The sequence below is a fragment of the Lepidochelys olivacea genome (assembly GCF_965140295.1).
Source record: "Lepidochelys olivacea isolate rLepOli2 genome assembly, chromosome: 3".
In the NCBI taxonomy this organism is placed as follows: domain Eukaryota; kingdom Metazoa; phylum Chordata; order Testudines; family Cheloniidae; genus Lepidochelys; species Lepidochelys olivacea.
In genome coordinates this window covers 126,037,452-126,064,117 of record NC_140413.1, presented here as the reverse complement: position 1 = coordinate 126,064,117, position 26,666 = coordinate 126,037,452, and the positions used below count along the sequence as shown (strand labels likewise).

The following is a 26,666-nucleotide window of genomic DNA, read 5'->3' as shown; positions in this document are numbered from 1 at the left end:
TCAGTCCCTGCATTGACCTTGACTGTTGGGAAAGTGCTTACTGTTGTTTTTTTTTAATGTACACATTTCTGTTGAACACCCATAATTGACACTGTCCTCTGAAAAATGAGAATTTGAGAATATAATTCAGTTATCATGTAATTGTTTTATTTTGTTGACTGTTTTTCTAGAATGAGGGGGTGAAGGGCTTAAAAGAGGCAAATTTCACTACACTCCAGAGTATGCTAATGAAACCTGAGGTGAAAGAAATGTCTATCTTAGTAAGACAACCTACATGCAAACTTTGCATATTAGCTTGTGGGGGAAAGTTGAATTTTCACAGTGTTTTTAGTCTGTCACCTGTTCATAATATACTGAGTTTCTCACATTTTGGAGGTGACAAGGAATCTTCATCTCTTTATGTAAATTAAAATATCAGCAGACATCATCTTACTGAATCAAGCCATTGCAGATGCTAGAATCAAGACAATAGGAAGTAAGACAAGCGGTTTGAAATCATATGGTGCCTAGTTGAATCCCATCCAGTATAATAATTCAAGTTGGTGAAATGGACAGCAAAGTACAACAGTTTGGGTGTCAAATAAGCAGATCTAACATTACATTAAAAAGCATTGACACATGTATTTTAGACATTTGAATGACCTTTTGTTTACCTTATGAGAACCTTCAGCCTAGATAATAAGGTTTGTATTTCTGCATAGATTATACTTAAAGTGTAATTTTGTTTCTGTTTATTTAGCATGACAAATGGGAATGAGGATATGGAGGTAGATATTACCATAACTGAGGTGGAAGCGAAACTCGAACAGCTTAATGGGACTAAATCGGGGGGCCCAGATAATCTTCATCCAAGAATATTAAAGGAATTGGCACATGAAACTGCAAGCCCATTACCAAGAATTTTTAATGAATCTGTAAACTCAGGGGTTGTACCGTTATGACTGGAGAATTGCTAAAATAGTTCCTATTTTTAAAAAAGGAAAAATAAGTGATCCAGGTAACTACAGGCCTGTTAATTTGACATCTGTAGTATGCAAGGTCTTGGAAAAAATTTTGAAGGAGAAAGTAGTTAAGGACATTGAGGTCAATGGTAAATGGGACAAAATACAACATGGTTTTACAAAAGGTAGATCATGCCAAACCAACCTGATCTCCTTCTTTGAGAAAGTAACAGATTTTTTTAGACAAAGGAAACACAGTGGATCTAATTTACCTAGATTTCAGTAAGGCGTTTGATATAGTGCCACGTGGGAAATTATTAGTTAAATTGGAAAAGATGGGGATCAATATGAAAATTGAAAGGTGGATAAGGAATTGGTTAAAAGGGAGACTATAGCGGGTCATATTGAAAGGTGAACTATCAGACCGGAGGGAGGTTGCCAGTGGAGTTCCTCAGGGATCAGTTTTGGGACCAGTCTTATTTAATCTTTTTATTACTGACCTTGGCACAAAAAGTGGGAGTGTAATAATAATAAAGTTTGCGGATGATACAAAGCTGGGAGGTATTGCCAATTTAGAGAAGGACCGGGATATCATACAGGAGGATCTGGATGACCTTGTAAACTGGAGTAATAGTAATAGGATGAAATTTAATAGTGAGAAGTGTATGGTCATGCATTTAGGGATTAATAACAAGAATTTTAGTTATAAGCTGGGGACGCATCAATTAGAAGTAACGGAGGAGGAGAAGGACCTTGGAGTATTGGTTGACCACAGGATGACTATGAGCCGCCAATGTGATATGGCCATGAAAAAAGCTAATGCGGTCTTGGGATGCATCAGGCGAGGTATTTCCAGTAGAAATAAGGAGGTGTTAGTACCGTTATACAAGGCAGTGGTGAGACCTCATCTGGAATACTGTGCGCAGTTCTGGTCTCCCATGTTTAAGAAGGATGAATTCAAACTGGAACAGGTACAGAGAAGGGCTACTAGGATGATCTGAGGAATGGAAAACCTGTCTTATGAAAGGAGACTCAAGGAGCTTGGCTTGTTTAGCCTAACCAAAAGAAGGTTGAGGGGAGATATGATTGCTCTCTATAAATATATCAGAGGGATAAATACCAGAGAGGGAGAGGAATTATTTAAACTCAGTACCAATGTGGATACAAGAACAAATGGATATAAACTGGCCATCGGGAAGTTTAGACGAAGGTTTCTAACCATCAGAGGAGTGAAGTTCTGGAATAGCCTTCCAAGGAAAGCAGTGGGGGCAAAAGACCTATTTGGCTTCAAGATTAAACTCGATAAGTTTATGGAGGAGATGGTATGATGGGATGACATGTTTTTGGCAATTAATTGATCTTTAACTATTCATGGTAAATAGGCCCAATGGCCTGTGATGGGATGTTAGGGGGGTGGGATCTGAGTTACTACAGAGAATTCTTTCCTGGGTATCTGGCTGGTGAATCTTGCCCACACGCTCAGGGTTCAGTTGATCGCGATATATGGGGTGAGGAAGGAATTTTCCTCCAGGGAGGATTAGAAGAGACCCTGGTTTTTTTCGCCTTCCTCTGTAGTATGGGGCACGGGTCACTTGCTGAACGATTCTCTGCACCTTGAAGTCTTTAAACCATGATTTGAGGACTTCAATAGCTCAGACATAGGTGAGAGGTTTATAGCAGGAGTGGGTGGGTGAGATTCTGTGGCCTGCATTGTGCAGGAGGTCAGACTAGATGATCATAATGGTCCCTTGTGACCTTAATATCTATGAGTCTGAGAATATACATGTAAAGGTGGTTTTTCACACTAAGTGTATTGTATCCCTGAAATTAATGGAGTGGCTTTGAGAGAGAAAGATGCAAAGAGACCAACAAAGGTGCAGAACTATTTTCCTCCCTCTGTTCTTTTATAGACTGCTTAGTTTCCATCTTCTGTCCTTCAAATGAAATTAACAGCAATTCGGGTTCAGAAAATATTGTATAACTTGGAAATGGTCTTTGAAACTGAATCATGGGTTTATAGTCCCTTCAATGTATTTCCTGAGTAGTTCTTGTTCCATAATGCAGTAGTTAATATTTTTAAAACGAATTCAAAAATTTGGGTCTTATAAATGTTGAAGAGTTGCTTGTGTTTTCATGTCATTTAGAATCCTGTAGCTTAATTTTATCTATCTCAGTTTTTTCATATAATGAAAGTTTTCTAAGGAACTTACACGTACTTGATTCTTCTAACATTTTAATTATGCCATCTGTTCACTTTATGGAAATCAATCTAGTACACTGCAATGCCTGACTTGACTGTTTTAAAACGTTGAGGGTTAAGTTCCCAGTTTTTGCTTTTTTGTTCACAGTTTACTTCTTTTCACAATTCTGTTTTCATTTTGGCTCAGATTCTGCCTCCTATAGTTATGGTGAGTACTGTTTTACTCCTTAAATAGACCCATTGATTTCACTCGGATTACTTGTGGAGTAGGACACTGTTCTATTGCCTCTGGGTAAGCATGGCAGAATGTGCTCCTCTTTCTACCAGGGAAGCAGGTGAGGTAATTCCTACACAAGTCAGTGAAGCAGGTCACAGCCAATTGCAATAGAGAATTTTCTCTAAGATTCTTAATATTCCCAGAATCTCTATTCTTCCTCCCCCTGTGCAGAGTGGTTCAGCAAGTAGCAACTCTGTCTGAAGCCCTCTTCTTTGATTTTCCATTTCCTTTTCTTAGTTGTTACTTATTTTTTCAAGTGTTTGCCTTTTTGTTATGCATTGGTTGTTCTGCTCTGTTCTGAAGTTTCATTTCTCTACTTGACCCCACTCCCATATTTAGGCCTCTGTATAAGTGGCCTAATTTTCAAAAGTGGTAAAGTGCCCAAGAGCTCCCAGAAGATTCAGTGCTCATGGATGTTGAGCACTCTTTTCTCATCACTTCTGACTGCAGATTCCTCTTCAATTGGACCCCCAAAAAATCATCTTAGCTACATGGGATGGAAATGTGAACTGTAAAGCTGGAATCTACAGAGCCTCAAGACATTCTAAATGTGACACACAGCAGTTACCATAGTAACTTCACAATGTAAATTCCTTAATCTTTTGCCCAGAGTTCTAGAAAGAGGATTTGGAAGGTACTGAAATAACATGTTTGTGAGGGGATTGATTGTATGTCAGACTGCAACGGGGGAAGGTTGGATTTGCCTTCTGATAAATTGGATATGGACTTTCAGCTCTGAGGAGGAAATCTTTAGACAGAGAAGAGACTGTTTGGGTATCTCTAAGAGCTCTAAGGAGGAGACTTTGAAAAAGACCTGTTAGGAAAGAGTAAGGACTAAGTAACTGCTGCAAGGATTATCAGTGGTATACACCTCTATTTGTGTGTGTGGAAGACTGGGAGGGATTTTATTCTCTTCTGTGGTAAATTAGCAGGAAGGTAAAGTTTGAATATTTAGTTTTTATTATTTTTCTATTTTGTATGTAAATATGGTTTCATTTTTTTATCAAAAGTTGACATGAAATATTATGTCACAATCCTAAATCAAATATTAGACATTGCATGTATACAGCCAACCTCAGTAAAAGGGTAGTATAACCTTTTTCGTACTCTCTATTTAGCACTTTTAAACAATTGACAGTTCTCGTGTCTGTCTTATTAGTTTTGTGTGTTCAAAAAAAGTCCATCTTTTATGTTGAACTGTTGATGTGTGTGTAGATAAAGGATATGTAAGGATATGAGAGGGAGTGAGGAAGCTGCTCTGCAGGAGACTTGAAGCCTGGAGCAGGGTTACTAAATAAGCCAATCGGAGACACCTGGCTCAGGAAAGGAACCTTAAACAGCCGATTCCTTTGTTAGAAAGTTGAAGCAGTTCTGGGGGGCAGGGCTGACTGAGAAGCCACAAGGGAGTCAGCTTGGGCAGGGCATCTGCAAGCCCAGAAGAGAGACTCTGTGAAGGAATCCTTTTCATGCACTCAGGCTCTGAGGTAAGAGCCATGCCCTGGGACAGATTTTTGGGACTCTGTTTCCCTTTTAAGTTTCTTTGGGGACCACCTACCCCCAGAAAGGAGCCTGAACAAGCTATGTGTTGATGAGACAAACTTTTGTTAAAGTTTCTTGGACTCCTATTAAAGAAAACTGCCTCCCCACATCATTCCGGGAGGGGAGGTAATGGGGTTGGGCAGGTCACTCCTCCCTCACCCTGCTACAAAAAAATGTATCCGATGAAGTGATGTGTAGCTCACGAAAGCTTATGCTCAAATAAATTTGTTAGTCTCTAAGGTGCCACAAGTCCTCCTTTTCTTTTTGCAAAAAAATTAAGTTATTCTCTGTTAAAATATTAATTCACTCTCACAATACTCTAAAATTTAAGCTGAGGCATACGAGAGATTTCATGCTACTCTGCTTGGCTATGGAAAGTTAGAAACAAACTGAACTGTGGTTGCAAACAATATAATAAACTCTTTGAGTTCCTCATTACAGGCAGATGCAGTATATGCAGAAGATTTCTATAGAATCGGTCACATACTCAAACTTATTTTTCAAAATTCCTATTCAAGCTATAAATGTGGCACTTGGTTACATTAGAAAGGTTGTTGGTAGAGACGAACAGCCAGAATGGTAAGTTTGTAAAAATGAAATTGTAATTGACAAACATAGGATTCATCAACCACAGGTGATCAATTTGCAGCCATATTTGGAGTTTCAGTGAGTGTTAATAGCTAGATAAGCACTGGTGCACCAAGGTACCACAGATTCTCCAAACATCAATGGTACCCATCATTGTCTCCCTCCAGTTCTTAAGTGCTAATGGAGAGTCATGGTGCCAGAGAGATGAAAAGGGGATTCCCTTAAGCCAGGGGTTCTCAAGCTGGGGGTGATGACCCTTCAGGGGGTCACAAAGTGGTTATGTGGGGGGTCACAAGCCCAGCCATGTGTGGGGGCTGTCATCCCCAAACCGCTGTTAAATTAAAATTTAAAAACTCCATTTTTAATTTATAAGGGGGGGTTGCACTCTGAGGCTTGCTATGTGAAAGAGGTCACCAATACAAAATGTTTGAAAACCATTGCCTTAAACACTGATGTGCCCAGAGATGGAGAAGTCACCAATGCACTGAGGATTGGGTTCTCCCTGTCGGTATTCATGGACTGACTCTCCCCCCAGACTTGGTGGTACATTTGGATATTTTTTAATGTTTTCTAGTGTCTTTAAAAAAGGAACTAACTCTAGGGACTCCTACACTGTTCTAGTTTGGAGGTGAGGAGTCTGCCTCCCAAATTGTGAAGCTTTGGTAGTTCCCACCAGTCACTTACTCGGAGAATGGATGTGAGGGTGGGAATCTGTTACAACATACAGTTTCAGACAACAGCAGTTCCAGATAAGTAATTTCTTTATAGCAGAGAAAAATGCTTCACTCCCAGTAGTGATATTGCTAAGAAGGGTGATGAGTGCTAAATCATTTAGATTTATTGTGAGCTGCTATTACTTTATCATGTTAGTTTAATTTGCCATTTTCCAAAGACTCTAAAATCTTGAACTGTCTGCATATCATTATTCTGTAATATACAACACACATCCAGTCAACACTGGACTGGGATTACAAACAGGTCAGTGGAAATATCCTAAAATGACTGCATACAAGCATTTATTCTGTCATTTTTATTCTATTACAGTGTTTATTTAAATGACACAGAACACATTTTAGTTTCTTGTTTTCAATCCCTTGGGCAAAATAAATAGCATACGTCTCTAATACAGATGTACGTATGTTGTAGTTACAGCAGGGTTCCTTCAGAGGGAATGAAATGATTCCCTTGACGTAAGTATGCTCCACAGTGGCTCACTATGGTACTCCCATGTGGTAACGTATCATCTCAGCTGCTAATGATCTTCTTACCCTTGTTGACGTTAGCAGACTATTCCCCCAGGACATTTCCTTTTGTTTCCCTTGTCAGCTGGTCTAAGAGAAGAGAGAACTGCTCAGTCTTGACTTCTCTGCAGATGTTGAGAGTTCCACTGCAAAGTTCAGCACAAATCTGTTTGTTTTCAATGTATTCAGAGACATAGGCAGCAGAAAGTAAGCCAGTAAGCAAAGCTCCTCAGTCTATTTCAGATTCTGTGGCTGATGAGAAGTGGAAGCTGGGAGTTTGGAGCAACTTCACAGGGGTATAATAACTTCATTACTTCTCTTTTGCCACAGGAATATTTTTTGTTCATTTCCTTAAAAAAAAAGTTACAGGTGAAAATATGGCAAATAAATAAAATGGGTAGTAATGAGAGCAATATAACAGGCAACAAAGGGAAAAATGCAGAACTGAAGTAAAGATATTTGCATACAACTTGAAATGTTTCCAGGGCTTCTACAATACAGTGAAACAAGGACCATCACATCATATTCCTATTACAGTGCCAGATCCTTTTTTTGCTGCATCAGAAGCACAGAGTTCAGCCAATGCGCATGGCCCAGCTGGGTTCTGAGTCCCTGAAACAGTGCTTCTGGCCAGAGGTGAGAACTTCCCATGGCATTGTCCCAGCCACCCTGGCCTGCCCTCTCCTCTATACGTAGTCTGGATTCTACCCCCGCCATATATGGCTGAGGGGGGTCACTCAGAGCTTGATGGAGGAGAAAGCAGTGCCTGTCCTTTCCATTCCTATGTGAGATCTGGACTCTCTGAAGAGAATTATCAGGTCATTCATGCACATAAATACCCAATTTGTGCATGTGGTCGTGATAACTGAGTGCAAAAATTAGACAAACAATTTCACTTCTACATTTTTGAACACTAAATTGCATGGCCGACCTATAAATATCTTCTGAATATGTCTCCCAGCATGTGCTAACATATATCCCTTGAAAAAAGAATCCTAATCCAACAGTGCAAAGTCTCGGTGTGCACACACCTTTTATTTGACAGTGTGTGTTACATAATCAGCCAGTATCAACCAATATGTACTTCACCATTTGTTCAGGAACACAGTGGGGAAGCAGTCGGGACTAGTTATTGTAATTTTAGCTAGTCCTGGTTTCTGACACAATACAGACATAAAGACATTTGAAGTTCTCTGATACACAGACCCACTTACTATTACTCTTTTTTCCATCCCTGTGTTTGTACTTCTCTCCTTGGGTTCAGGCTCTTAGGAGCTGGGAGTAGTTGCCAAAATTGGATAGATAGGCTAAGGGCATCAAGGATGTTGTTACTTGAAACATTGCTTCCATGCAAAACTAGAGCTTAGACCCCTCTCATGCGGACTAATGCAATATGAAGACAAGCTCATAATGATAAATCTGCTTGTATGTTATTTCTGTACCATTTGTCTGTCTTGTCTGTTAGTGTCTGCCCGAAGCAGCTTATAATCTGTCTCTTGCTATATTACAAATGCCCATACTACATTAAATATACATTATTAAGGTTGCAGAAATGCCATCATTATAATAACTGAGTGCTTTACAAATATTAATGAATGTGTTTTTCACCACACCCCTATGAGATGACTGGGTATTATTCCCCGTTTACAATGGGGAACTGAAGCACAGAGAGTTATGTTTAAAGTATCCACTAATTTGGCATGCCCAATTTGAGATTCCTAGGACCTGATTTTTCAGAGTATTTAGCTTTATACAGTAATTTATGTGCTCAGAACATAGCTCCCATTGACTTCAGTTGCATCTCTGAGTGCTCAGCACTTCTGCAATGCAGACTCTAGGGTCTTATGTTTTTTAACACCCAGAAAACCAAGAACTCACAATTAGTGGCCACCTGTGAAAAATTGGTTTAAGTAACTTGCCTAACATCACCCAGCAACTCTGTGGCTGAGTCAGGGACAGAATACAGCTCTCCAGGGCAGCATTCAACTGCCTTAACCACGAGACTCCCTTTTCTCTTTCTGCAATCCCCTGCCTCCTTCTCTACACACTTGCCAGCTGCCACAACTACTGAGGCTAGTGTCCTACAGGCAACAGTCTCCTTCACTATGCAACCCTGATGTATTTGCAAAGCAGGTTGATCCATGTATCAACATGCATAAGCACAAGAGGGCCAAATTAAGGGTGCATAGGCAAACTTTAATTCTGATATTTCTTAACTTTTGAGTGCTGGACTTTATAACATTAATAAACTTTTACCATACATATTTTGTATGTAACTTCCTAGCATGGGGGAGTTAGAGCTGTTCAAATAAAAGATCACCAGATTTTTTTTTTAACATGAGCAAAACAGTGAATTTTCCACTAGCTTTGTTCTCTGAACCAGCTCAACTGTTTTGGCTGAAAGTTTAAAAAAAAAAAAAAAAAAAGGAAAGAAAGAAATCAGCCTGAGTCAGGCATCTGGCCTGGAAAATTTCAGTCCAAACAGCTAGTTTGACAAAGTTATAAGCAACATAAAACAGGGCCCTATAAATGGATGTGTCAAGCAACCTTAATGACAGGTGGTGCTAGCACCTCCTCCCCCCACCTAATGTTTGTACAGCACCAAGCACAACTGGTCTCCAATCTTAGTTGGAGCTTCTAAGCACTACTGTGATACAAATAATATGTCCAGTCCTCCTTTGAGGTTCTAACTGGTGTCAGAACTAGTTGCTTGGGATCAGGAAGCCACAACCACTGTGGTTCCCATGTGCTCAGACCCAGTGAAGAATCATGTTATGGCCTCACTTGACTCTGTCCAGTCACAACTTCTAGAGGCCTGCTCATAAGTCATAAGACTATTGCATCATCCATGGCTAAACATGAGCAAACTAAACTCAAGGGGCCCAGGAGAGCACAGAGAGAATGCATGATCATATTTTTAATTGATGACCAATCTACCTTGAGCAGTGTCATTTTGGCATCTCAAGTGTGTGGAGTTTGTGGGTGAAGCTTAGACTACTACTACTTTCTTTCCCCCTCTCTCCCCATGTCTGGAAAAAAAAATCTCCCCTGACTGATATCCCAGAAGTCCCTTTGATTTCCATGGAGTTCTATGAGGTGTAAATCTGGGTGATATTTGACCTGACTTCATATTGCAGTTTCCCCCCATTAACGCTCCTGTTGACCATAAACATCAGCCCTTAATCTGTGCATCTGAAACATATTCAAATACAGTACCACATTATTTTTCTGCACAGAACAGAAAGCAGTTCAACACCAAAGGGAAACTACAGTACTGTTGTTACTAATAAGTTTTTGACTACAAATGACTGGTCATTTTACTAGGTGTCTCCTCAATACACCCATCAGATAAATTGCGGTTGAGATGCTGAAAGACTGCTTGGCATCATGGTTTTTTCAGTACAACTCTAGTCTATCAGTGTGCAGCTGTGAGAGAATCATCCCCCTCTGTAAAATAGAAGTTTACATCTTCTATTATAAAATATGCATATCTGAAGGATGAAACTTTGAAAGCACAAAATTCCAAAATTAAGGTTCCCATTTAACACAAAATATTATAAAACCAAAACAAACTTAGCAAGTAGCTTGAATTGTACTTCACCTCCCAATTATAGTTGACTGCCTTCCGGTCCTATCGCACATCCAGCCTCCACAGATTAGAAGAGCTGCTCAGACTTCTCATTTTCTTAACCATGTTAATGCAAATGCAAGGATCCCACTACACCATGACCTGCAGAATCCACCAAAGATGAGATTAAAATCCTTCAACCCTCTGTGCAACTGTATTAAGATCCTTACACCGAATTTCGGTGCTGAGGCTCAATGGAGAGTCGTATGAAGCATTTTGCTCAAAACAAACTGCTTGTCATTGATCCTGTTGAGGAACCACCGGGTTTTGATTTGTGTTGGAAAGGCTGGTGCAGATTGAATAGCATCTGGACAGCTCATGGGAGATGTGGACAAACCCCGTTTAAATGGAAAATGAGGCAAACACCTGTATGTAACTGTGATCACCAGGCACAAACAATAGAGTTCATCATATCTGAGTGTTCCGTTTGTTCTTTTTCTGGGGCCCTGAAGGATATTCAGCAGCTCACTTCTGTGGTAATGTGCTGGCTGTCAAACTTAGATATAAATTTGTAGTTGTTGCTACCTACCCAAGCTACATGAAAGCAGGACCGGCTTTAGGCACCAGCAGAGCAAGCACATGCTTGGGACGGCACAATTGCAGGGACGGCATTCTGGCCATCTTTTTTTTTTTTTTTTTGGGGTGGGGGGCAAAAAACCAAGAGCTGGCCCTGCATGAAAGAAGGAGAAGACAGCAGAACCTCAGATTTACAAACACCCCGGGAATAGAAGTTGTTCATAACTCTGAAATGTTCATAACTCTGAACAAAACGTCAAGGTTGTTCTTCCAAAAGTTTACAACTGAACATTGGCTTAATACAGTTTTGAAACTTTACTATGCATAAGAAATTCTGCTTTCCCTTTATTTTTTAGTAGTTTACATTTAACAAGTACTGTACTGTATTTGCTTTTTTGTGTATATGTCTCTGCTGCTGTCTGATTGCATACTTCCAGTTTCAAATGAGGTGTGTGGTTGAGCAGTCAGTTCGTAAGTCTGGTGTTAGTCACTCTGAAGTTCTACTGTATCCCCATAACCACCTTCTATGTACTCTTTCCCTTCATCCTTCTAATCTTTTTCTCTGTTCCTCTTCTATCTTCCCACCTTTAGTTTAGACTGGAAGTTCTTTTGGTCAGGGGTTGTCTTTTATAACCATGTTAAGTGCTATGCACACCTGTGGTGCTATATGTAGAGAGGTTAGTCATAATTACACATGCTAAGGCTGAGTCATTCAAAGTTGTCAGATTGTGAACCACTTAAAACTGAGATTCTCTTATGGCACTTCCCCTCACTACCCCACACATTCTTTGTGGCATCATTAATGCCTGGGTATGATGGTGTTGTGGCTTTTTTAAAGAACATTTGCAAAGTATTAAGGAGAAAAGATTTTAAAAATAACTGCTTTAATGAGCTGGATAGCTACTTGGTTATATTCCCCCCATTTTGTAGTTGAACTATTTCCTTTCCCTCCTTGCAGGATGTCAACCTTAATTCCCTGCTCCACCACAGACTTCCTGTGTGACCTTGGGCAAGTCACTTAAACTCTCTGTGCTTCAGTTCCCCATCTGTAAAATGGGGGTAATAGCACTTCCCCACCTCACAGAGGTATTATGAGGGTAAATACATTAAAATTTTTGAGATCTACTGCTGGGAAGTGATATAGTAGAGACAGGAATTATTATTAATAGTATGTAGAAGTAGTTGTACCGAGTCGTCTCATAGTGCTTGCAGCTCCCACATTCTCTCCAGGTCACCTGACAGTTTGTTCTTCTCTGGTCTAATCAAGAATTGATTGTACTTGGATTAACAACAAAGAAACTTATCAGTCTTTAGATCCTAAGCACAACCTAAATGAAGGAACTCTGCTCAAAAACTGACACATGCCCAATTGCATTTTTTTAGAATGGCAAACTCACTTCTTGTTTAAATTGCACATTCTTCAGAGGTGTGATGGAAGCAGCTTTGCTAACTAATTGAAGGTGCCTCACAAACCACAATTGTAACAGACAGTGTATTAAAGTACACAACTATGAGCAATGTGGCCTAGTTAATTATAAGAGTTTCCAGGAACATGGCATATTTTGGGAATTACAATCTGTACACGTATTGAACTGTAGCAGGAATGATTATCAGCATAGTTTCTGTCCACAGCCAACCAGACTGTAGTAATATCCCAAAGGATTCTAATATCTGAAAAAACAGGACATGCATATATTGCTCTTGCAACAGTTGATGACATTACCAACTCATACAATGCAGGAACTAAATTCCCTAGATCATTTCCTTACACAGTGCTAATGATTCCAGAGATTATTACAGAATATCTTAAGTTACACCCTGATGGTAGAGACTGAGCTGGAAATAAAGTAGATGCACTCTCCCAGGCTCTGCTCACAAAGAAAGATCAATCTGCTTGGTATGCCAAAATAAGAAACCACTTACTGTAGAATCTGCAGGTTTTCCTGCATGATCTGCCATTTTAACAACAGTTAACAATTTTGTCAATTAAATTATGGTCATTGTTATGCTTCAAAGTTAACAGCCACTGAAACAAATGGGGCAATTCATGTTTCTCTGAATCATTGTTTCAGGTTGTCTGTGGAATCAGGGAGATATCACTCCACTGTGTTAGACTTGGTTCACATTTGAAAATTTTTCAACCATAAGAGCTAGAGAATTGATGTTAATTGAAAGTTTAGAGTTTGGAGCACAAGATGAGGTAGGATCAGAGTCTAAAATAGGGAAAGAATAAGTAAATAATTACTTAGACAAGATAGATGTCTTCAAATCACCATGGCCTCATGAAATGCATCCTAGAATACTCAAGGAGCTGACTGAGGAGATATCTGAGCCATTAGCACTTATCTGTGAAAAGTCATGGAAGACCGGAGACATTCTAGAAGACTGGAAAAGGGCAAATATAATGCCCATCTATAAAAAGGGAAATAAGGACAACCCAGGGAATTACAGACTAGTCAGCTTAACTTCTGTACCTGGAAAGATAATGGAGCAAATAATTAAGCTATCAATTTGCAAACACCTAGAAGATAATAAGGTGATAAATAACAGTCAGCATGAATTTGTCAAGAACAAATCTTGTCAAACCAACCTTATAGCTTTCTTTGACAGGGTAACAAGTGGTAGATGTGGTCTATCTTTACTTTAGTAAGGCTTTTGATACTGTCTCTTGTGACCTTCTCATAAACAAACTAGGGAAATACAACCTAGATGGAGTTACAAAAAGGTGGGTGCATAACTGGTTGGAAAACCGTTCCCAGAGAGTAGTTATCAGTGGTTCATAGTCATGCTGGAAGGGCATAATGAGTGGGTTCCCGCAGGGATCAGTTCTGGGTCCAGTTCTGTTCAATATCTTCATCAATGATTTAGATAATGGCATAGAGAGTACACTTATAAAGTTTGTAGACGGTACCAAGCTGGGAGGGGTTGCAAGTGCTTTGGAGGATAGGATTAAAATTCAAAATGATCTGGACAAACTGGAGAAATGGTCTGAAGTAAATAGGATGAAATTCAATAAGGACAAATGCAAAGTACTCCATTTAGGAAGGACCAATCAGTTGCACACATACAAAATGGGAAATGACTGCTTAGGAAAGGGTACTGCGGAAATGGATCTGGGGGTCATAGTGGATCACAAGCTAAATATGAGTTAAAAGTGTAATGCTGTTGCAAAAAAAGCAATCATTCTGGGATGTATTAGCAGGAGTATTGTAAGCAAGGCACGAGAAGTAATTCTTCCTCTCTCCTCTGCACTGATTAGGCCTCAACTGGAGTATCATGTCCAGTTCTGGGTGCCACATTTCAGGAAAGATGTCGACAAATTGGAGGAAGTCCAGAGAAGAGCAACAAAAATGATTAAAGGTTTAGAAAACATGACATATGACGGAAGATTGAAAAAATTGGGTTTGTTTAGTCTGGAGAAGAGAAGACTGAGAGGGGACTTGGTAACAGTTTTTAAGTACATAAAAGGTTGTTACAAGGAGGAGGGAGAAAATTATCATTCTTAACCTCTCAGGATAAGACAAGAAGCAATGGGCTTAAATTGTAGTAAGGGAGGTTTAGGTTGTACATTAGGGAAAACTTCCTAACTGTCGGAGTGGTTAAGCACTGGAATAAATTGCTTAGGGACGTTGTGGAATCTCCATCATTGGGGATTTTTAAGAGCAGGTTGGACAAGCACCTCTCAAGGATGGTCTAGATAATACTTAGTCCTTCCTTGATTGCCGGGGACTGGACTAGATGACCTCTCGAGGTCCCTTCCAGTTCTATGATTCTATGATAGCCTCTTCAAAAAATAAAATAAAAGTGCTGTCTTGCTAAGCCAGTGTGAGCCATTCTAGTGTGTCCTTGCTTGAAACCCTGCACTCCGGTAAGTGAAGGAAGGACTGATTTTATGGACCATTGTTTTATTTTTTAAGTGTCATATTACTGACAAGATACAGCTGTCATTACAAGGGAAGAAATTTCATTTCAAACCCTGTTTTTAAAAATGTTTATAACTTTCTGGGAAAGTGGGGGAATGGCTGATATTTTTTCCCCGTCAGTCCAAAGATGAATTTTTTTTTTAAATTTAACATTTTGTTCAGTAATTTTGAATTAACAGATCATGGTAATAGAAGACTTTCCCAACACACTCTTTTTTGCATTCTCATTACTCCCAAAATTTAAACTTGCCGTGGACTTGCTTGTCAATAAAGATGGATACCATGGATTGTTTGGACAAAACTTAATGAAAAAATTGTATTGAAAATTGTGTACTACATGTGTTTGGTATTCCACTTTCCACTAAGGGCCAAATTCTGTCAATTCCGCCTATCCCCATTGACTAAATGAGAACCATCTACATAGAATGGGACTGAATTTTGCCCTAAGCTTTTAACTTGCTAGGCAGGATTCACATACTATGTGTTAAGATAAATGCACCTTTGTATAGTTTAATTACTAATCAATTTATTTGAATGTCTCATAACTCTTAAAGTTGCAGAGCTTGAGTTACAAAAAAGGACTTGGTGTGTTTATGTGCTGTCTTTTAAATAAACACAGGTGTACAGATCCAGGGCATTCCCTTTTATATCCACTTTCTCCATTCTTTTGATGTATTAACTGATTCTGTTAGCAATCTGCTGTTGAATAAAATCATTAATGAAAAGAGGCCATTCCACCAGTGATGTCTGTTGTATTCATTGCATGGAAATGATCCACAAAGAAGGGCTGCTTCACATTATAGTGTAGATTTGTAGAATAGTGCAAGTACAAACATCAAACTGAGATCGACAGATATTCCACGTGCTTCCTTCAACACTGAATGTCCCTGGGCATTACATTTCCCTGTATTCCAAAAGAATAAATTCAGTATACATCAGGTCCTCCAGGTCACAGTGCTTGTTTTACTGCTGTAAAAAGAGCCCGCAGGGCTTTTTCTTTTTTAAAGCTGGAAGGGCTTCACCAACTCATCCTATGGAAAGTAATTGTTCCTGTTTTTGGTGTAAACTGGATACGTTCAGGTGCTCATTAGAAGAACCAACCCCAAGGATGCTGTAACTCAGGGTTACAACCTTCGGCATGCAGCCCATCAGGGTAATCCACTGGTGGGCTGTGAAACATTTTGTTTACGTTCACCATCTGCAGGCACAGTCCCCCGCAGCTCCCAGTGGCTGTGGTTCGCCATTCCTCGCCAATGGGAGCTGTAGGAATTTAGGGGAGGAGAATTGAGCCCCAGTTTATTACAGAACTCGTTGTTATGTGGGTTGGGGACTGTTTTGCCTCAATTACTGTTACTCTATCTTGAGTAACATGCTTTCCCTATGGAGACTGAGAGTTGGAATTTTAATGGACCAGTATGTTCAGTTCTCATGTAGTTCAGTTTGGAAGAATTGAAACTCAACATATTAAACACTGTGGTTCAAGTTCCATTTGGGACATGTCTGTCATGAAAGCTTGTTGACTTTGGGCCTGCTCCAAAGTCCATTGGAGACTGTGGAAAGACTATATTGACTTCAGTGGACTTTGGAACAGGCCATTTATGAATATTGAATGAATAACTTGTCTTTGCTTTTAAGACCCTTGATGCTGAAGCCCTGTCCTGTCGCCTCTTGGTTAGCATCTAGCCTTTGACCTCTGCTTTCCCTCAGATACCATTGTGCTTTTCCCAATGCTGCCACTGGGAGAAGCATAGTGGAAAAATCTGCAACACCACTATATTGTCCTTGAAATTCCTCCTTAAAACCCATCAGTGTGATGCGTGTCCCCTCCACCCCCAAAGAAAAAGATAGTGGCTAGGAGGCTAGTGTGTTGTGACTGCTGTTTATTATTCTAATCTTAATTGTCTCGTTGATACCTTGTGTGTGTCATCCCCTCCTCCCCATTTGTTTGTTATATTCAGTTATTGATATTCTTAGATTGTAAATTCTTTGGTACAAGAGACTGTCTTTTCATGTGGCATGTCCTATGCCTAGCACTAATAAGATCCAAACCTTGATTAGGGTCTCTAGATGCTTCCTTACTAGAAAATATAAATAATAATAAAGGCATTAATTGTGAACTGCAAGACCTCTAAATGTCTGGTAACCTATATACCAAAGCCTTGCATAAAATATTTACAGGAAGAATGAAATGCTGTTTCACATTAAGCAGATTATACAGCTAAAATTATTTAGCTCAGAGAGGAGTCTGAAATCACAATGTCATGGTGAAGGTGCGGAACAATATATAGCCATGGATTGGTGTTTATGATGTTGGAATTACTATCTTAAATGACAGGTTTCAGAGTAGCAGATGTGTTAGTCTGTATTCGCAAAAAGAAAAGGAGTACTTGTGGCACCTTAGAGACTAACCAATTTATTTGAGCATAAGCTTTCGTGAGCTACAGCTCACTTCAACCACTGAATGCATCCGATGAAGTGAGCTGTAGCTCATGAAAGCTTATGCTCAAATAAATTTATTAGTCTCTAAGGTGCCACAAGTACTCCTTTTCTTTTTATCTTAAATGAAGATCTAATCAGGCTGCATATAACATGATAGACTCTTTGCTGATTTTAGCTTCGTGGCATTTGGTTTATTCATATTCTGGCTGTCAGTTGGAGTTGTAGTGAGAATCACATCTTGAAATGCTATGAAAGCCGTATGATTGCAAGGACAATCACATTGGACTGATCCAGCCAGGGATGGTGATCTAATGTCTTTGATGTACACTTCCGTATACAATAAGTATGTCACACTGCAAAGTGCAAGAGGTCCATTGATAAGTTTTTAACAGGACTAATTAGAATGGCTCAGCTGGGCATATCTCTGTACTCTTTGTGCATAGAATTTTCAATGTAAGATTTATTTTTCAGAACTAAGGTCAGGCATAATGGTTCATCACCATGAAATCTGTTATTTTACTTAGCATCCTTCAAACAAATTTGAGGAGATGAACACGATTAGTGATATCAGACTTTCCTTGTAAATTTTGTCCAGAACTTTGTCACCAACGCTTTTTTTTTTAAAAAAAATGTTTCTTTGATAGTGGGTGTACGACATGTCCAAAAAGTAATAATTTAGCTTGTGGGATCAAAAATAGAAAGATACAGATTGTTCCCTGTTTTCTTATTAGAAATAATTATGCAGCAGAAGACACATGAGACTGTAGGTTCATAATAACCTTCATGTCATAGAGGGTCTCTTATTGTATGATCACTTTCCCTTTGTTCACTTGCTGAAGTGTTGCATAATCCTTTAAAGATATGCCACGTTGCTATATCTGTCTTTATAACTTGAAATGTAAACTTCAAAAAATGCACAGTATAGCCTGTATGTATTCTAAAAATGGAAGACATGATGAGATATATTTCTATAATTTATGCTTCTTTTTTTGATGTTAAGCCAGGCAACATCATCAATGTGCTCTTGGTCATTAAGGCTTGCGCCTGCACCCAAAGAAGTAAATGTGGGTATTGTCATTGGCGTCAAATAGAGCAGAATCGAGCCCTCAGTTTCTAGCCTTGCACATGTGGGATCTGGTGGCAACTCACTTCCCCAGCTTGTCTAATAGTGTCCTAATTTAAGAGTAACAGCAAAGCTCACCTGTTTAATCAGACTGTTGCTGTGGCTCTAGGTGTGGAATTTTATACTCCTTGACTGTTGGCAAGCCAGTTGAATATATATCAGTAAAAACAGACATTTCAACCAAAATAATTAACTTAAGTCAGAGAAAGTCTTGTACAACAGTACAAAGTTTCTTGAAGGACAATATCTTGTTCTACATTCATTCTAGAACCTAACTGTTTGCTTTGTTTCCTCACAGATGAGTCACCTCCTAAGGAAGTCAGCAGGGTAAGTACTGCTTTACAGATATCTCTCCATCCCACACTAGAAAAAAAAAAAGAGGTCTCTCTGGCCCACTGGTCACCTGAGGTAACTTTCTTTCAGTCTCTGATCAAGGCTATGCTCTATTCCCTGAATGAATCAGATCTCCAGAGAAGTATATCTAACTGACAACTTGCAGAGCAATTAAAATACAAAATCCTATTATTCAAAACATTTGATTAGTTGTAAATGAGTGAAGGTCACGTCTTTTCATTAGCAAAATAAGGGAGCTTATACAGGAGCTACTGGTATGATCCCATGTGAACAAGGCTGCTTAAACAAAAACAGGAAATTCATAGCAACTTTGAATGTTCTGACTAGTTGTTAATATGACTACCCACTATTTAATCAGTATTACTACCATGAGAGATGGCATGCATGATACTATTGAAGAGGAAACAAGGCAAGGATTATGTCCTATATAATTCTGCCCTTTGAGATATGGTAGGGTACAGAAGAACTAAATTCACTGATGTAAAATATTTTGCAATCTATTGAATGAAAACTAATATGACACAACTTCAGTGTTTGAGAATTATGTATTTCTTTCTGTCTCAGTGCCCTATTTATCTGGGTGATATATACAATGAACAAATACTTCATGTTGAAAGAGTTACCATAGTCTACCATGTAGTATCTTGTGGTAACTAGGTGGTGATGTCTTTCTGCTCCCATGTTGTACCTTGATATTTTGGTAAATAATTCTGCTCTATTTGCATTCTTAACCTTCCATCTGCCACACAAACAAATGGTTGCCACCTTTTTTATTCCTTCTAAACACACTTCTCTGCTTTTCCCTTTTTCACTGTGGACTCTCTTCCACCAGTGACATTACCATGTCTGTCATCTCATGAGCCAGTCATAGATATAATCATGTAATTAAGGGACATCAATAGCCTTTTCTACACTTCGCTTATGAATGGTGGATTTGCTTGATGCATCAGCCCTAGCCAAACGATGGTCTTTTTCAGTGCCTTTTTTCTTTCACACCTATTAATGCTGCCCTCACAGCGGGGAAAAAAAAAAGGAACATTAGCCCAATAACCATCAATCTTACGATAACTTTGAATAAGCTAAAGGTAGAACGTTTTATAGACAATCAAGTTCAGTATCTCTTTCAATCAGAATATTTGTTTACATTTTTTCCTCAAGATTTACAAATGTTATTTGATTTTGTTGATACATTTTTCATGTAGCAACTTTAATTTTTAACAGTATCAAAAGTCACCACAGAAGACTACAACATAGAAAAACAAATCTAGAGTAACAATACTATTACTTTTAAAGGAATTTAAGTATATACTGCACTTAAAGGTAAAACCAACAGCAATCAGTTTATTATTTAAGCATATTTTCAACACATTTGTCATCCAAACCTTTTAGTATATCTGTCTGTGAGGGAGAAGTGATAATAAAATAACCTTTGAAGAAAACCTTCTGCCCAGAAATAGGTTAGAATCTTTTAAATGGGTGGAAATTTAAAGATTAAGGATCTACTATAAAGTCAATCTTTCCAAATTTCTTAAACATTACTAAGATCACGTCTTGACATGATTATAATCCTTATAACAATGACACAGCATAAAATAAAAGTTAGACAAGGAAGAGGAAATAAAAAAGCATTATGTAGCATTAGTTACTTTTCTGACACTATCCTGGTATTTAAGTTATTAATATAAATAATTATACATGTGTAAAATAATTACTCTCAAACAAATACAGTAGCATCAGTATCTGAATCAGGACTAGCCTTTCAGGTTTCAGTTTCACACCCAGAATTGTATTGTACATCTGCAGTTTTCATCTTCACTGTGGTCTGAGTCTTTAAGGGGATAAGTCTAGTAGAGACTGTTTATCCAAGATATGTGAAATCTGTTGAAATTCCGGGGATTACATGCATGGTTTTTTGAACCCAACTACTGAGTGCTAATTGTGTACTGTAATCTTGAAAACCGTATCTTGTTTTACGAAAGAAATAAGCATTGTACAATTCATCTTTTCCAGGCACGCACTTACAAAACTGTTAGTCACTATCAGAAAGATGTTTCTATGGCAAGAGTCCTAGACTGAACGGATAGTGGGTTGCTTGGCCCAATTGCCACAGTTCTTTAGGGGTTGATTTGCCACTCATACAACTCAGCACTAACTCCCTATCACAATCCACACAAAGGAACACAAAATTTTCCAGCATAAACCACACGCAAATCAACACACAAACCCCCAGTACAGTCCCCAGACAAAAATCAGTCAAACCACCCACAAAGCAATACAATCAGCACACACACTGACCCCAGACACACACAGCCCCTCACTGTAACATGCACCTCTCATTTGCCACCCACACAAATCAACACATATCTCCCAGCACAATGCACACATTTGCCCAAGTCATCAGTTTAAGGCTTGTTAGAGCTACCTGGGCATGGAGTCTAGAACCTTCTACCCCTACCACCTCCCTAACTAGCTGCCAATATGGAGAGTTCTGAAAACAGTCACTTGGTTGAGCTGTGCATGCATCAAACCTAGTTTCATTAAAATGATCATGGTGTGGGAAGGGTAACTAATGAGAGGGTAACTAGTGTGTAACTGCTGTTTTCTTAACCAAAATCATAGAAAAGAAGAAATGCCACCTCACTCATCTCAGAACAGTCTGAACCTAATTGTAATTTGTCATATTTACCATATAAAAGCATAAACTTGAGCGGCGAAGCCAAAGGTATTATGTGCGTGTGTGTATGTAATTCTGAGTATTGAATTTTCCCCTTAGTTTCCTCCAAAACATCCTGTACGGTGGGAGAAATTTGTGCCTTTTTAGTTTTTCTAGTTTCTGTAAAATCAAAATCTATTTCTGAATAAATAAAAGTTCCTGAGAATGGAGATGTTTAGTTTCCTTACCTGTAGTTTTATTTCTCACAATGGAGGGAATCAGCTGGTATTATCATTACTCATTAGGTAAGCCTTACTAATTTCACAGCAATACAGGCATCTTAAGCGCTTCCCCCCGACCACGCTTTCCTTCCTCCCGGCTTTGAGTTCAGACTCCTTTTGTGAGTCTGCTGCAGGACCATACTCTTATTACAGGTGAAATCTTCTGAAGCTGAAACTATGTAAACTAGTTAGAAGAGAGAGGTAATACCACTGTAAATTGTAAATTTAATAGAATAAAGACTATAACATCTACAGTCTGTTTTATCAAAAACATTTTGATATATAGGAAGAGTTTATCCAAGCCAGATGCTTTCTGTTATGGGAAATAAAATTTACAAGTAAGGAAACTAATTGTCTCTTTCTCAGTCATGGATAGCCATGTATCTGGACATTGCTTACGGGAAGTAATAAGAAGTAGGCTGATTCTTAGAGTGACAGCTGGTTCCCAAAATAAGTGGAAGGGCTGCAAATAGCAATCTGCACCTCCCACCAGTTCCCGCTCCCCCGAGGTTGATTGTATTTTTGAGGTGAAAAACTGGGGCACTTTACAGAAAAGGAAAGTGTGGGAGAAAACAATAGTTTTACCCTGTTACTCCTTAAGTATTCTCTCGTAAAGCAATTTCTGCTCCTCCAATCTAGGTGTGATCCTACCATCTCCTGCTCAATTCACACACAATCTCATTCATCAGTTGACTCCCCTGCCAACCTGACACATACTTTTCCAGCTCACAACCTCCCAAATCCTCACCAGCTCAAGAAATAGCCCTCCACATACTCACTCTCCTCTTCCTACTTAACATTTCTATAGTGTGACAAAGTTCCTGCTCCACCCTGATGGGTCCTGCACTTATTGGCGGATTTGCTCCCCTTGGAGCTTCACGGCAGCCCTCAGCTTGGCCGTTTTTCTGAATTCACAGTCCAGGTCGACTCCTCCTGTGTCTGACCAGGAGTTGGGAGGATTTGGGGGGAACCCGGGACTGCCCTCTACTCCGGGTTCCAGCCCAGGGCCCTGTGGAATGCAGCTGTCTAGAGTGCCTCCTGGAACAGCTGTGCGAGAGCTACAACTCCCTGGGCTACTTCCCCATGGCTTCCTCCCAACACCTTCTTTATCCTCACCATAGGGCCTTCCTCCTGGTGTCTGAAAATGCTTGTACACCTCAGTCCTCCAACAGTCCGCATTCTCACTCTCAGCTCCTAGTGCCTCTTGCTCCCAGCTCCTCACATGCACACCACAAACTGAAGTGAGCTCCTTTTTAAAACCCAGGTGCCCTGATTAGCCTGCCTTAATTGATTCTAGCAGCTTCTTGATTGGCTGCAGGTGTTCTAATCAGCCTGTCTTAATTGTCTCCAGAAGATTCCTGTTTGTTCTGGAATCTTCCCTGTTATCTTACCCAGGGAAAAGGGACCTACTTAATCTGGGGCTAATATACCTGCCTTCTATTACTCTCCTATAGCCATCTGGCCCGACCCTGTCACATATACACCCCCCCCGCCCCCGCTCAACACTATGGGGTTGGGCAACTTGGGACGTCAGGCAGTGTACTTGGGACGTCAGGCAGTGTACTTGGGACGTCAGGCAGTGTACTCTTCAGGCAAATCATAATAGGCCTTCTGGGCCTCCCCACACAGGAATGGAGCGAGGATGCCAGACCATTGTTCTCGGGGCCAAACCTCCCACAAGGCTGTCCTCTAAAAGGCTAGGAGGTATGCCTCTACATCATCCTCCCGCATCATTTTCTGCAGCCAATTGCTGGCCCGCATGATCTGCGTCCCATCATGGCTGCAGTTCAGCTCTGTAAGGGCCTTTAGCTGGTTTACCAGTTCCCGCAACGTAGCCCGGTCTTGAGCAAACCTTAAGTGAACAAAGACACAGGTTTTGCACAACCTGAAGCCTCTCTGAGCCTTACTGGGGCATCAGGCGGGCCCCAGGAAGAGGGGCGGGTCGTGGATCCTGTTACAGAAATTCAGTGTCAGAATTCTTCTCCCTACAACCTGACACTCATCACCAGCACGGGGTCAGAAGCTCCAGTCCACCCTGCTCAGAAATTCCCCATGACTTGTTGCTGGGTCTGGAAAAGCAGTAGAGGAGGCTGTAGGGAGCATGGGATCTGGAATATCCTGTTCTATGTCTTCTCCATATGGTGCATGAACTTCAGGAGTTTGAGAGAGAATGTACAAAGAGTGCTAGATTCTGCGCCTGTGGGGTTAGAGTCAGCGAAGCCTGTATTCCCTATTTTATACTGCCTTCCTCTGAGGCTTGCAGTCTGTGTGCTGAGGGCCAAAAGTCGCCTGGTGGCAGTCATATATATTGTAGCTTCTAGGGGCTGGAACAGCTTCTGCTCCCCCAAGAGGCAGGGGGTCTGGAGCAGTTTTTATAGTTGGGGTTCTGAGAGCCATTGAACCAAACTGTAAACCCTGTATATAATGGAAATCACTTCCACCCAGGAGGTGCGGCAGCACCCCCAGTACCTGTAGTTTCAGCATGTATGCCAAGAGTCCTGCCAGTAGCATCAGGTGCTACTGCACCCTGCAATACATCAGTAACACTACACAGCTGTGACATTACTGGTGCAAGTTAGCCCCATTAGCTACTCGTGGCTAACTGCTCCTTCTGGGAAAGGAAGAAACATCAATATAGGGCAATATTTTCCCCTCTAAAACAGTGGTGTCCAAGCTTTTCAGCCTGAAATCCAAAAATATAATTTCAAAAAGGTGGGGAAAAGATCCAAGGCCAGAAGGGACCATTGTGATAATCTAGTCTGACGTCCTGTATAACATAGACAGTAGAACTTCCCCAAAATAATTCCTAGAGCATATGTTTTAGAAAAACATCCAGTGTTGATTTAAAAATTAGCAATGAGGGAGAATCCATCATGACACTTGATAAAGTGTTCCAATAGTTTATTATTCTCACTGCTAAAAAATTGTGCCTTAATTCCAGTGTTAATTTGTCCTAAATTCAATTTCCAGCCATTGGATCATGTTATACCTCTCTCAGATAGATTGAAGAGCCTATTATTAAATCTTTGTTTCCTATGTAGATACTTACAGACTGTAATCAAGTCACAGCTTAGCTTTCTCTTTGATAAGATAAATAAGGTGGAGCTCTTCGGGTCTATCACTATAAGGCACATTTTCTAATCCTTTATACATTCTCATGGCTCTTCTCTGAAGCCTCTTCAATTTATCAGCTTTCTTCTTGAATTGTCTACACCAGAGCTGGACACAGTATTCCAGCATCAGTCACACCGGTGCCAAATATAAAGGTAGCCTCTCTACTCCTACTCAAGAAACCCATTATACCTCCAAGGATCACATTAGCCCTTTTGGCCATAGTGTTGTATTGGGGCTCATGTTCAGCTGATTATCCACCATGACCCCCAAATCTTTTTTAGAATCACTGCTTCCCAGGATAGAGTCTGCCATCTTGTAAGTATGGCCTACCTTCTCTGTTTCTAGATGTGTACATCTACATTTAGCTGTATTAAAATGCACGTTGTTTGCTTGTAGGGTGACCAGATATCCAAATTTTATAGGGACAGTCCCGATTTCTTTTTCTCACATAGGCACAATTATCCCCCAACTCCTGTCCCGATTTTTGACACACGTTATCTGGTCAGCCTATTTGCTTGTGATCTGCAATCTTTGTCAGTGATAAATTTGTTTTCTTCCAGGTCATTGATAAAAATGTTAGAGTGAAGGGCTAAGAACAGATCCCCGTGGGACCCCTCTAGAAACACACCTGCTCAATGATGATTGCTCATTTACAATCACATTTTGAGACCTATCATTTAGCCGGTTTTTTAATTTCATTTAATGTGTGCAATGTTAATTTTATATTCTAGTTTTTTATCAAAATGTTGTGCAGTATCAAGTCAAACACCTTACAGAAGTCTAAATATATTACATCAGCACTATTATCTTTACCAACCAAACCTGTAATCTCATCCAAAAAAAAGATATCAAGTTAGTTTGAAAGGATCTGCTTTTCATAAATCCATGTCGATTGGCATTGATTACTTTGCCCTTCTTTAAGTCTTTAGTAATAGAGTCCTTATTATCAGCTAAGCTGCTCCATTATCTTGTCTGAGATCAGTCTCAGACTGACAAGCCTATAATTACCCGGTTCATCCCATTTAAACTTTTAAATACTGGGACAATGTTCACTTTATTCCAGTCTTCTGGATCTTCCCCAGTGCTCTAAAACTTATTGAAAATCCATATTAATGGTCCAGCAAGCTCCTCAACAAACTCTTTTAAAACTATTCAATGCAAAGTATATGGACCTGCTAATTTTAAAATGTCTCATTTTAGCAGTTTCTGTTTAACATCCTCCTGAGATACTAGTGGAATGGAAACAGTATTGTTATCCGCATATGATGAGACTATATAATCTGCTTTTTCCCCAAATACAGAACAGAAATATTTATTGACTACCTCTGCCTTTTCTGCATTATTATTGAACAAAGAAATAGAACTAAAACATTTCTTTGTTTACTTTTTGTAATTTTTCACTTTATTTGCTCACTTAGTTTGGATGAAGGGAAGCTGGAAGAATCATAGGCTGCATCAGTCAAGGATGGAATATCAGCCTTGTAGTGCTCAGTGAAAGAATTTTAAACCTGAAAGGGTGATATTGCATATCAGGTTAAAGCTTTGGGAAACAATTTGTAGAATGTATTTTGCTACCCTTAGGAGGTCTCTTATGGAATGCTTTGCAAGTTAGACATATGTTTTATATGATCCATCAAGCAACTGAGTACTAGAGGCCTTTGAGCTTTTTTTTGCTTTCCCTGAAGAATAAGGTCTCTGACGTTCTCTGTTTTAATCCAATGTAGATGGACTTTTTAAAGCTGATTTCACGTCCAGAGTATAAACATTAAAGAGAAAAATAGAACTCTGGTTTCTGTTTGTGTGCAAAGTCAGAAGAAAAAATTAAAGATAGAGTTCTCCAAACAACAGA

The 26,666-nt window shown here is 39.7% G+C and overlaps 1 protein-coding gene across 2 annotated transcripts in view; it reads left to right on the top strand.

Moving 5' to 3' along the window:
- PDE10A (phosphodiesterase 10A) overlaps nucleotides 1-26,666 on the top strand; it is a 337,153-nt gene that overhangs the window by 146,586 nt on the left and 163,901 nt on the right. For both annotated transcript variants that reach the window (XM_084623497.1, XM_084623496.1), the window contains exon 3: nucleotides 18,714-18,742. In XM_084623497.1, the coding sequence (XP_084479623.1) occupies nucleotides 18,714-18,742 (29 nt within the window). The remainder of the gene's footprint in view (nucleotides 1-18,713; nucleotides 18,743-26,666) is intronic.